This window comes from Somniosus microcephalus, chromosome 27 (assembly GCF_052327205.1).
Source record: "Somniosus microcephalus isolate GS21.2 chromosome 27, FLI_Smic_1.0, whole genome shotgun sequence".
Taxonomy (NCBI): Eukaryota; Metazoa; Chordata; class Chondrichthyes; order Squaliformes; family Somniosidae; genus Somniosus; species Somniosus microcephalus.
Window position 1 is genome coordinate 47,864,494 of NC_141013.1, and position 12,075 is coordinate 47,876,568.

General features: G+C 46.7%; 1 protein-coding gene across 1 annotated transcript in view; it reads right to left on the reverse strand.

Moving 5' to 3' along the window:
• Nucleotides 1–239: 239 nt before the first annotated feature.
• lrrk1 (leucine-rich repeat kinase 1) overlaps nt 240–12,075 on the reverse strand; it is a 404,527-nt gene continuing 392,691 nt past the window's right edge. Inside the window, 2 exon segments of the mRNA XM_085968973.1 lie at nt 240–881; nt 3,570–3,671. Coding sequence (XP_085825099.1) covers nt 704–881; nt 3,570–3,671 — 280 coding nt within the window. The 3' untranslated portion in view covers nt 240–703.

Genomic DNA, 12,075 nt, shown 5'->3' on the forward strand with positions numbered 1-12,075 from the left:
TCGGTGTCAATTTTTTTTTGTCTTAAAGTACTCCTGTGCAGCGCCTTGGGACGTTTTACTACATTAAAGGCGCTATATAAATACAAGTTGTTGTTTAGCCTGAGATGATTTGCCTGCACTATCAGATAATACAGTCAGTTCATTTAAGAGGAATGTATGAACAGATCGTTGGCGGTGAGGTTTCAGAATGCTGCAATTGACTCTCTCACAGATTCAGGACTTGCATCACTCACAGACAATTCATTTTTTAGTCACTTTTATTGGACAATAAATACATTCTTTCCATTGAAACTCTTTACAGACACCGTATGTGGATTTACACTTTCAAGAAGGGAAGAAACATTTGACTGTAAATGGAAGCACCGAGCATGGATACCGGGATCGGAATCCAGCTGGTGTGAGGGTTTAAGTGTCTAATTCCAGGTCGAGTTGAAACCTGAATGGATTCCCACTGCTGTGAGTTTCAGCCATTTCTAGTGATCTCCAGCGGTCGCTTTCGTTGATCGGGCCAGTTGCACTCAGTGTTTTGTGCTGTGCTAATGCTTCCATGGGTTACGTTCAGAGAGTCAGTTTTGAGTATTTTTGTTGTCAATCTGATTTTGCATCCTCAATTTATTGATTTATTTTTGTTTTCACATTGATAGAAATATTGCCGGTTCCTCAGCTTTCCTCCTCAGCCCCGCAGGGCTACCCGTCCACTGGGCTACCTCCGCCTGCGCATGCTGACTTCCATTCTCCCCAACTCTTCATACGACTGATAGAAGAGCTCGAATTCTCTGGATCCCCAGCCTCTCCACACACACAGGCAACACTCTCTGGTCTCATTCCGAAAGCAGCAGACCACCGTGTCCTTTGCCACAACAGCGGCTTCTACAAGTGTGCTGTAGGGGAGGGGGAGGTCGGAGAGGGTGGGGTAAGAAATTAAATCTGTATCAGTGTTTCTAGTGAAATACAAAACACCAAACTACAGCGCTGACAAACAAGTCACATCAAGTGATGTCTCTGCTGTTCATGTTCCAGTTTCTTGCCACAGAAAATCATTAATCTGCTCCATGCAGATCAGGGGCAACCTATTCTGCAGCCTAAATGTGAAGCTGCGTTTGAATTGAGGTGGGTTTATCACTGTAGCAACCTGCTTCTGTTTGGCCACAGGAGTGATTGCATTCTAAGAACTGACTATGCAGAACAAGTTATAGGGAGCGATGGTAAAACATGATGGGCTTGGCTTACCTACTCATAGAATCATAGAAAGTTACAGCACGGAAGGAGGCCATCTCGGCCCATCGTGTCCGCGCCGGCCAACAAAGAGCTCTCCAGCCTAATCCCACTTCCCAGCTCTTGGTCCGTAGCCCTGCAGGTTACAGCATCCCAAGTGCACATCCAAGTACTTTTTAAATGTGGTTAGGGTTCCTGCCTCTACCACCCTTTCAGGCAGTGAGTTCCAGACCCCCACAACCCTCTGGGTGAAGAAATTTCCCCTCAAATCCCCTCTAAACCTTCCACCAATTACTTTAAATCTGTGCCCCCTGGTCTTTGACCCCTCTGCTAAGGGAAATAGGTCCTTTCTATCCACTCTATCTAGGCCCCTCATAATTTTATACACCTCAATAAGGTCTCCCCTCAGCCTCCTCTGTTCCAAGGAAAACAGACCCAGCCTATCCAGTCTTTCCTCATAGCTAAGATTCTCTACTCCCGGCAACATCCTTGTAAATCTCCTCTGTAACCTCTCTAGTGCAATCACATCTTTCCTATAATGTGGTGACCAGAACTGCGCGCAGTACTCTAGCTGAGGCCTAACTAGTGTTTTATACAGTTGAAGCATAACCCCCCTGCTCTTGTATTCTATGCCACGGCTAATAAAGGCAAGCATTCCGTATGCCTTCTTAACCACCTTATCTACTTGGCCTGCTACCTTCAGGGATCTGTGGACACACACTCCAAGGTCCCTTTGTTCCTCTACACTACTCAGTGTCCTACCATTTAATGTGTATTCCCTTTCCTTGTTAGCCCTCCCCAAATGCATTACCTCACACTTCTCCGGATAGAATTCCATTTGCCACTGTTCTGCCCACCTGACCAATTTATTGATATCTTCCTGCAGTCTACAGCTTCCTTCTTCAGTATCAACCACACAGCCGATTTTAGTATCATCTGCAAACTTCTTAATCATACCCACTATATTCAAGTCTAGATCATTGATATGTACCACAAAAAGCAAGGACCTAGTACTGAGCCCTGCGGAACCCCACTGGAAACAGCCTTCCAGTCACAAAAACACCCATCAACCATTACCCTCTGCTTCCTGTCTCCGAGCCAGTTCTCCCATCTTAATTGAGGCACCTCATCTCCCCTCCCGAGATAACCCCTGACCCTGGTACTATTGCCAGCCCCGAGGTCATTAACCTACAGGAGGTGGGTCACAGGGGGTCGCACCAGTCTGGGGGGGTGGGGGAGAAACGCCCCCAATGGCCTGCCACAAGAGGAGGGGGAGGCAGCCAGCCCACTGCCTTAGAAATCAGTACTGGTGGGGCCCGTGTACAGCTGTGCTCTGAGGGAGTGCTGGCATAGGCCTCTCTGCGCCATTAGGCTCCATCTGGACACCAGGGTCTCCTCCGGCCACATCTGGACACTGGGGGATGGCAGAGCCTCCTCCAGCTCCATCTGGACACCAGGGTCTCCTCTGGCCACATCTGGACACTGGGGGATGGCAGGGCCGCCTCCAGCTCCATCTGGACATCGGGGAATCCAGGGCCTCCTCCAGCCACATCTGGACATCGGGGAACCAAGGGCCTCCTCCGGCCACATCTGGACATCGGGGAACCCAGGGCCTCCTCCAGCTCCATCTGGACACTGGGGGAACCCAGGGCCTCCTCCAGCTCCATCTGGACATCGGGGAACCCAGGGCCTCCTCCGGCCACATCGGGACACTGGGGGATGCCAGGTGGCCCCAGGGTCCAGCACAGTGGAGGCCGCGTGCCCCTCATTAGCATGTGATTTGCATGTAACTGCCATTATATGGGCAGGGCCATTTGCCACCTGTGGGATTGCCCTGTGTAACACAGGGGCGGGACCCAGCAGGACGAGTTCCCAAACACATTTCCAGCTCCGGCCACCCTGGAGCCACAGGAGATCTCGCAGCATCGGGATCCTCAGCCGATATTCGCAAATCTGTAAAAACTTCTAGTTTAGAAAAGCAGTTACAATATTCAACAGAAATATCAAAGGATCAGCTTCTGAACAGGAATAAATCTGAACAAGTATCGTCTCTACAATTCAATACCTGCATCACACCGTGAGGATGTGTTTAAAGAGGTTCTGCAGTAACTAGGATATACTTCAGAAAGTAATGATTTTAATAATCTGATTAAATTATCAATTTAATTCAGTATTATGGCAGATATTGAACTAAAACACATCTCAGCTGAGTTTAAACACTGAGTAAATGCTCTGTCTGCATAACTTGTCTCCAACAGCCTGTCCCTATTATGTAATGGTTTGTGTCACTAGTTGGGCAAGGGCTCAGGACTGGGGCTTGTCATGGGCTTTCCATTCACTTTTCACACACTTACCTGTCATTAGTCACTGATTCTGTCTTCAGCACTGCCATCACCCTGCCTTGCTGGCAGCCCGACTGGTTGTCTAGCCCAATAACAATGACATCACCACCTCGTCTGAAAATAAATGGGACAGCACAGTGTTGAACAAAGGGTTTAGAGCAATAAGCCACGGCACCAAACAAGGTGTGGACATTATCTCTGTGTTGAGCCCATTACAAGTACAGGTTATTCCGCTCCATTTTCCACTTTTGGAGCCTCTGAAAACTCTGCTGAATTTACCCAGATGCTCTACTCCACAAATCAGTGAGGTAAGGCAGGCTTGACTCTCAGGCCAAAAGTTGTTCAAATCTTTCCGGGTGGGTTTTGGAAAGATTTGATCTGGACGACCGAATGATATTACAACTGAATTCCATCAGGTTTAACCGGCCGACAAAATCGACCCAAGCACCAGCAGCGCCAAAACTGGAGGCACCATCGAAAATGATCACTCGGAGAGTGAGGAGATTAAAGAAAATGTCTTTACACAGAGTATAGTTGGGTTATGGAATGCTTTGCCACAGGGAGTGGGTGAGGCAGAGAGCATTGCATCTTTTAAGAGAAAATTAGATAATTATTTCAAGAAGAGGAATATACAGGGCTATGGGGAGAGAGCGGGGCAGTGGGATTATGGAATCATAGAATGGTTACAGCACAGAAGGAGGCCATTCAGCCCATCGAGCCCGTGCCGGCTCTCTGCAAGAGCACCCGCCCTTTCCCCGGAGCCCTGCAAATTTTTTTCCTTCAGGTACTTATCCAACTCCCTTTTGAAAGCCATGATTGAGTCTGCCTCCACCACCCTTTCAGGCAGTGCATTCCAGATCATAACCACTCGCTGCATAAAAAAGTTTTCCCTCATGTTGCCTTTGATTCTTCTGCCAATCACCTTAAATTTGTCTCCTCTGGTTCTTGATCCTTCCGCCAATGGGAACAGTTTCTCTCTCTCTACTCTGTCCAGACCACTCATGATTTTGAACACCTCTATCAAATCTCCTCTCAACTTTCTCGGCTCTAAGGAGAATAACCCAGCTTCTCCAGTCTATCCACGTAACTGAAGTCCCTCATCCCTGGAATCATTCTCGTAAATCTTTTCTGCATCCTCTCTAAGGCCTTCACATCCTTCCTAAAGTGCGGTGCCCAGAATTGGACACAATACTCCAGCTGAGGCCAAACCAGTGTTTTATAAAGGTTCATCATAACTTCCTTGCTTTTGTACTCTATGCCTCTATTTATGAAGCCCAGGATCCCGTATGCTTCTGTACAGAGACATGGCAAAGGGTGACCAAGGCTGGGAATTCAACATCCAGGGGTATTCAATATTCAGGAAGGACAGGCTAAAAGGAAAAGGAGGTGGGGTAGCATTGCTGGTTAAAGAGGAGATTAACAGAATAGTAAGGAAGGATATTAGCTCTGATGGTGTGGAATCTGTATGGGTAGAGCTGAGAAATACCAAGGGGCAGAAAATGTTAGTGGGAGTTGGATACAGACCCCCAAACAGTAATGCTGAGGTTGGGGATGGCATTAAACGGGAAATTAGAGATGCGTGCAATAAGGGCACAGCAGTTATCATGGGTGATTTAAATCTACATATAGATTGGGCTAACCAAATTGGTAACAATACCGTGGAGGAGGAATTCCTAGAGTGTATACGGGATGGTTTCCTGGACCAGTATGATCAGGTCATCTTACGTGGTCATCTTAGACTGGGTATTATGTAATCACAGAAATCACAGAAACCCCACAGTGCAGATAGAGGCCATTTCGGCCCATCGAGCCTGCACCGACACATATCCCACCCGATCCCCGTAACCCCTACACCAACACATATCCCACCCTATCCCCATAACCCCATGTATTTAATCCCCCTAACACTAAGGATCAATTTATCATAGCCAATCAACCTAACTCACACATCTTTGGACTGTGGGAGGAAACCGGAGCACCCGGAGGAAACCCACGCAAACACGGGGAGAATGTGCAAACTCCACATAGCCAGTCGCCCGAGGCCGGATTCGAACCCGGGTCCCTGGCGCTGTGAGGCAACAGTGCTAACCACTATGCCACCGTGCTGCCCCTGAGAAAGGATTAATTAGCAATCTTGTTGTGCGAGGCCCCTCGGGGAGGAGCGATCATAATATGATAGAATTCTTCATTAAGATGGAGAGTGAAGTAGTTGACTCAGAGACTAGGGTCCTGAATTTAAATAAAGGAAACTTACTCTCATAGTCTATTTTCCCCCTCTTAATTAATCCTTTTGTCCTCCTTTGCTGAATCCTAAACTGCTCCCAATCCTCAGGTTTACTGCTTTTTCTGGCCAATTTATATGTCCTCTTCTTGGATCTTATGCTATCCCTAATTTCCCTGTTAGCCACGGTTGAGCCACCTTTTTTGTTTTATTGTATGAGGCGCGAGTTGGCTAGGATGGATTGGGGAAGGTTACTTAAAGCGTTGACGGTGGATAGGCAATGGCAAACATTTAAACATCGCATGGATGAACTACAGAATTTGCTCAACCCTGTCTGGCATAAAAATAAAACAAAAAAGGTGGCTCAACCGTGGCTAACAGGGAAATTAGGGATAGCATAAGATCCAAGAAGAGGACATATAAATTGGCCAGAAAAAGCAGTAAACCTGAGGATTGGGAGCAGTTTAGGATTCAGCAAAGGAGGACAAAGGGATTAATTAAGAGGAGGAAAATAGAGTATGAGAGTGAGCTTGCAGGGAACATAAAAACTGACTGTAAAAGCTTTTATAGATATGTGAAGAGAAAAAGATTGGTGAAGTCAAGCGTAGGTCCCTTGCAGTCAGAATCAGGGAAATTTATAATGGGGAACAAAGAAATGGCAGACCAATTAAATACATACTTTGGTTCTGTCTTCACAAAGGAGGACACAAATAACCTCCCAGAGATGTCGGGGAACATAGGGTCTAATGAGAGCGAGGAACTGAATGAAATCAGTATTTGTAGGGAAATGGTGTTAGGGAAATTGATGGGATTGAAGGCCAATAAATCCCCAGGGCCTGATAATCTACATCCTAGGGTACTTAAGGAAGTGGCCCTACAAATAGTAGATGCATTGCTGGTCATCTTCCAAAATTCTATAGACTCTGGAACAGTTCCCATGGATTGGAGGGTAGCAAATGTAACTCCACTATTTAAAAACGCTGGTAGAGACTGGTAAGCCTGACATCGGTAGTGGGGAAAATGCTAGAGTCCATTATAAAAGATGTAATAACAGAGCACTTGGAAAACAGTGACAGGATTGCACAAAGTCAACATGGATTTACAAAAGGTAAATCATGCTTGACTAATCTACTGGAATTTTTTGAGGATGTAACTGGTAGAATAGATAAGGGAGAACCAGTGGATGTCATAGAGTCATAGAGTCATAGAGTAATACAGCACGGATAGAGGCCCTTCGGCCCATCGTGTCCGCGCCGGCCATCAAGCCCTGCCTAATCTAATCCCATATTCCAGCATTTGGCCCGTAGCCTTGTATGCTATGGCATTTCAAGTGCACATCCAAATGCTTCTTAAATGTTGTGAGGGTTTCTGCCTCCACAACCCTTTCAGGCAGTGAGTTCCAGACTCCAACCACCCTCTGGGTGAAAAAGTTCTTTCTCAAATCCCCTCTAAACCTCCCGCCCTTTACCTTGAATCTATGCCCCCTAGTTATTGACCCCTCTACTAAGGGAAAAAGCTCCTCAGCATCCATCCTATCTATGCCCCTCATAATTTTGTACACCTCAATCATGTCCCCCCTCAGCCTCCTCTGCTCCAAGGAAAACAAACCCAATCTGCCCAGTCTCTCTTCATAGCCGAAGCGCTCCAGCCCTGGTAACATCCTGGTGAACCTCCTCTGCACCCTCTCTAACGCGATCACATCCTTCCTGTAGTGTGGCGAGCAGAACTGCACACAGTATTCCAGCTGTGGCCTAACCAGTGTTTTATACAGCTCCATCATAACCTCCTTGCTCTTATATTCTATGCCTCGGCTAATGAAGGCAAGTATCCCATATGCCTTTTTTACCACCTTATCCACCTGTTCCGCCGCCTTCAGGGATCTGTGTACTTGCACACCCAGATCCCTCTGACCCTCCGTCTTGCCTAGGGTCTTTCCATTCATTGTGTATTCCTTTGCCTTGTTAGTCCCCCCAAAGTGCATCACCTCGCACTTTTCCAGGTTAAATTCCATTTGCCACTGTTCCGCCCATCTGACCAACCCATCTATATCGTCCTGCAGACTGAGGCTACCCTCCTCGCTATTTACCACCCTACCAATTTTTGTATCATCCGCGAACTTACTGATCATACCCTTTACACTCATATCCAAGTCATTAATGTAGACCACAAACAGCAAGGGACCCAGCACCGATCCCTGTGGTACCCCACTGGCCACAGGCTTCCAGTCACAAAAACAACCTTCGACCATCACCCTCTGCCTTCTGCCACTAAGCCAGTTTTGTATCCAATGTGCCAAGGCACCCTGGATTCCATGGGCTCTTACCTTCTTGACCAGTCTCCTGTGCGGGACTTTATCGAAGGCCTTACTGAAATCCATGTATACCACATCCACTGCGTTACCCTCATCCACACACCTAGTCACCCCCTCAAAAAATTCAATCAAATTAGTCAGACATGATCTTCCCTTGACAAAGCCATGTTGACTATCCCTGATTAATCCTTGCCTCTCCAAGTGGAGACAAATTTTGTCCCTCAGGATTTTTTCCAATAATTTTCCTACCACTGATGTTAGGCTCACTGGCCTGTAGTTCCCCGGTTTTTCCCTACTACCCTTCTTGAATAATGGTACTACATTAGCGGTTCTCCAGTCCTCTGGCACATCCCCTGTGGCCAGAGAGGTCCTGAATATATGTGTTAGAGCCCCCGCAACCTCCTCCTTTGCCTCACACAGCAGCCTGGGATACATTTCATCCGGGCCTGGGGATTTATCCATTTTTAGGCCAGCTAAAACCGCCAATACCTCCTCCCTCTCGATGTTAATATGTTCGAGCATATCACAGTCCCCCCGCCCTATTTCTATGTCTACATCGTCCTTCTCCATAGTGAAAACAGATGCAAAAAATTCATTTAGAACCCCTCCTACATCTTCCGGCTCCACACACAGATTGCCACTTTTGTCCCTAATGGGCCCTATTTTTTCCCTAGTTATCCTCTTACCCTTAATATACTTATAAAACATCTTCGGCTTTTCCTTTATTTTGCTCGCCAGTGTTATTTCATGGCCCCTCCTTGATCTCCTAATTTATTTTTTAAGTATCCCCCTGCACTTTTTGTACTCCTCTAGGGCTTCCTCCGTCTTTAGCCTTTTGTATCTACCAAAAGCCCTCCTTTTTTTCCTAATCCATTCTCGTATATCCCCTGACATCCAAGGTTCCCTGTGGTTTTTGGAACCACCCTTGACCTTTACGGGAACATGTTGCCATTGTATGATCTCAATCTCCCTTCTGAAAGCCTCCCATTGCTCCGATGCGGATTTTCCTACAAGTAGCTGATCCCAGTCCATTTTGGCCAGATCCTGCCTTATCCTATTAAAATCGGCCTTCCCCCAATTTAGAACCTTTATTTCCGGCCCATCCCTGTCCTTTTCCATGACCACCTTAAATCTTACCATATTATGGTCACTATCACCAAAGTGCTCACCTACTAGCACTTTTTCCACTTGGCCGGCCACATTCCCTAGAATTAGGTCCAGTACCGCCCCCTCTCTTGTAGGACTTTCTACATGCTGGCTCAAAAAGCTCTCCTGGATGCACTTTAAGAATTCTACACCCTCTGAGCCTTTCACACTCTGACTATCCCAGTTAATATTGGGGAAGTTGAAATCCCCCATTATTATTACCCTATTATTTGCACATTTCTCTGAGATTTGCCTACATATCTGTTCCTCTATCTCCCCCTGACTGTTTGGAGGCCTATAGTACACTCCCAGCAAAGTGCTTGCCCCCTTTTTGTTTTTTAAGCTCCACCCATATGGCCTCATTAGAGGACCCTGCTAATATATCATCCCTCCTTACTGCAGTAATTGACTCCTTAATTAATATTGCGACACCCCCTCCTCTTATACCTCCCCCTCTGTCTCGCCTGAAGATTCTGTACCCCGGAATATTGAGCTGCCAATCTTGCCCTTCCCTCAACCATGTCTCCGTGATAGCAACAATATCATACTCCCATGTGTTTATCAACACCTTCAGTTCATCCACCTTATTTGCAAGACTCCTTGCATTAAAATAGATGCCATCCAGCCTTGCCCATATATATTTGCCCTGTCTACCAAGCTGACTTGTTTTTTTCTCTATAATTAGCAGCACATCCCCCCCTATTTCAGCTCCCCTCTGTATCCCATCCCCCTGCCAAGTTAGTTTAAACCCCCCCCAACAGTGCTAGCAAACCTCCCCGCAAGGATATTTGTCCCGCTCTGGTTCAGGTGCAACCCGTCCGACTTGTACAAATCCCACCTTTCCCAGAAGCAGGCCCAGTGATCCAGGAAAGTAAAACCCTCCCCCCTACACCAACTCTTTAGCCACGCATTCATCTGCTCTATCCTCCCATTCCTATACTTACTAGAACGTGGCACTGGGAGTAATCCAGAGATTACAACCTTTGAGGTCCTGCTCTTTAATCTGTTACCTAGCTCCCTAAATTCTTGATGCAGGACCTCATCCCTCTTTTTACCTATGTCGTTGGTACCAATGTGGACCACGACCACTGGCTGTTCACCCTCCCCCTCCAGAAAGCCCTGCAGCCGCTCAGTGACATCCTTGACCCTGGCACCAGGGAGGCAACAAACCATCCTGGGTTCACGTCTACGGCCACAGAAACGCCTATCTGTTCCCCTTACTATATATTTGGTATATTTGGATTTTCAGAAGGCTTTCGATAAGGTCCCACATAAGAGATTAGCGTGCAAACTTAAAGCACATGGGATTGGGGGTAAGATACTGACTTGGAGAGAGAACTGGTTGGCAGACAGGAAGCAAAGAGTTGGAATAAATGGGTCTTTTTCCGAGTGGCAGGCAGTGACTAGTGGGGTACCGCAGGGATCGGTGCTAGGACCCCAGCTATTCACAATACATATTAATGATCTGGACAAAGGAATTAGATGTAATATCTCCAAGTTTGCAGACGACACAAAGCTGGGTGGGCATGTGTGCTGTGAGGAGGATGCAGAGAAACTCCAGTATGATTTGGACAGCTTGGGTGATTGGGCAGATGCAGTATAATGTGGATAAATGTGAGGTTATCCACTTTGGTGGCAAAAACAGGAAGGCAGATTATTATCTGAACAGCAATAGATTGGGAAAAGGGGAAGTGCAATGAGACCTGGGTGTCAATGTGCACCAGTCGCTGAAGGTAAGCATGCAGGTGCAGCAGGCGGTTAAGAAGGCAAATGGTATGTTGGCCTTCATAGTGAGAGGATTCGAGTACATGAGCAAGGATGTCTTGCTGCAGTTGTACAGGGCCTTGGTGAGACCACACCTCGAGTATTGTTTGCAGTTTTGGTCGCCTTATCTGAGGAAGGATGTTCTTGCTATGGAGGGAGTGCAGCGAAGATTCACCAGACTGATACCTAGGATGGCAGGAATGACGTATGAAGAGAGATTGGATTGATTAGGCTTATATTCGCTAGAGTTTAGAAGAATGAGAGGGGATCGCATTGAAACTTATAAAATTCTAACAATACTAGACAGACTAGATGCAGGAAGGATGTTCCCGATGGCGGGGGAGTCCAGAACCAGGGCTCACAGTCTAAGGATAAGGGGTAAGCTAATTAGGACTGAGATGAGGAGGAATTTCTTCACCCAGAGAGTGGTGAACCTGTGGAATTCTCTGCCACAGAAGGCAGTTGAGGCCAATTCATTAAATATATTCAAGAAGGAGTTAGATATATTTCTTAAGGCTAAAGGGATCAAGGGATATGGGGAGAAAGCAGGGGCAGGGTACTGAATTTCGATGATCAGCCATGATCTCATTAAATGGCGGAGCAGGCTTGAGGGGCCGAATGGCCTACTCCTGCTCCTATCTTCAATGTTTCTATGTAACTGTTTTCTCAATCTGCCCTGCCACCTTCAACGTTTTGTGCACATATACCCCCAGGTCTCTCTGTTCATGCAGCCCCTTCAGGATTGTACCATTTAGCTTATATGTCCTCTCCTCATTCTTTCTACCAAAATGTATCACTTCACACTTTTCTGCGTTAAATTTGATCTGTCACGTGTCTGCCCATTTCACCAGCCTGTCTATGTCTTCTTGAAGTCTATCACTCCCCTCCTCACTGTTCACTATACTTCCAAGTTTTGTGTCATCTGCAGATTTTGAAATTGTGCCTTGTACACTCATGTCCAAGTCATTAATATATATCAAGAAAAGCAGTGGTCCTAGAACCGACCCCTGGGGAACACCACTGTATACCTTCCTCCAGTCCGAAAAACAACCGTTCACCACAACTCTCTGTTTCCT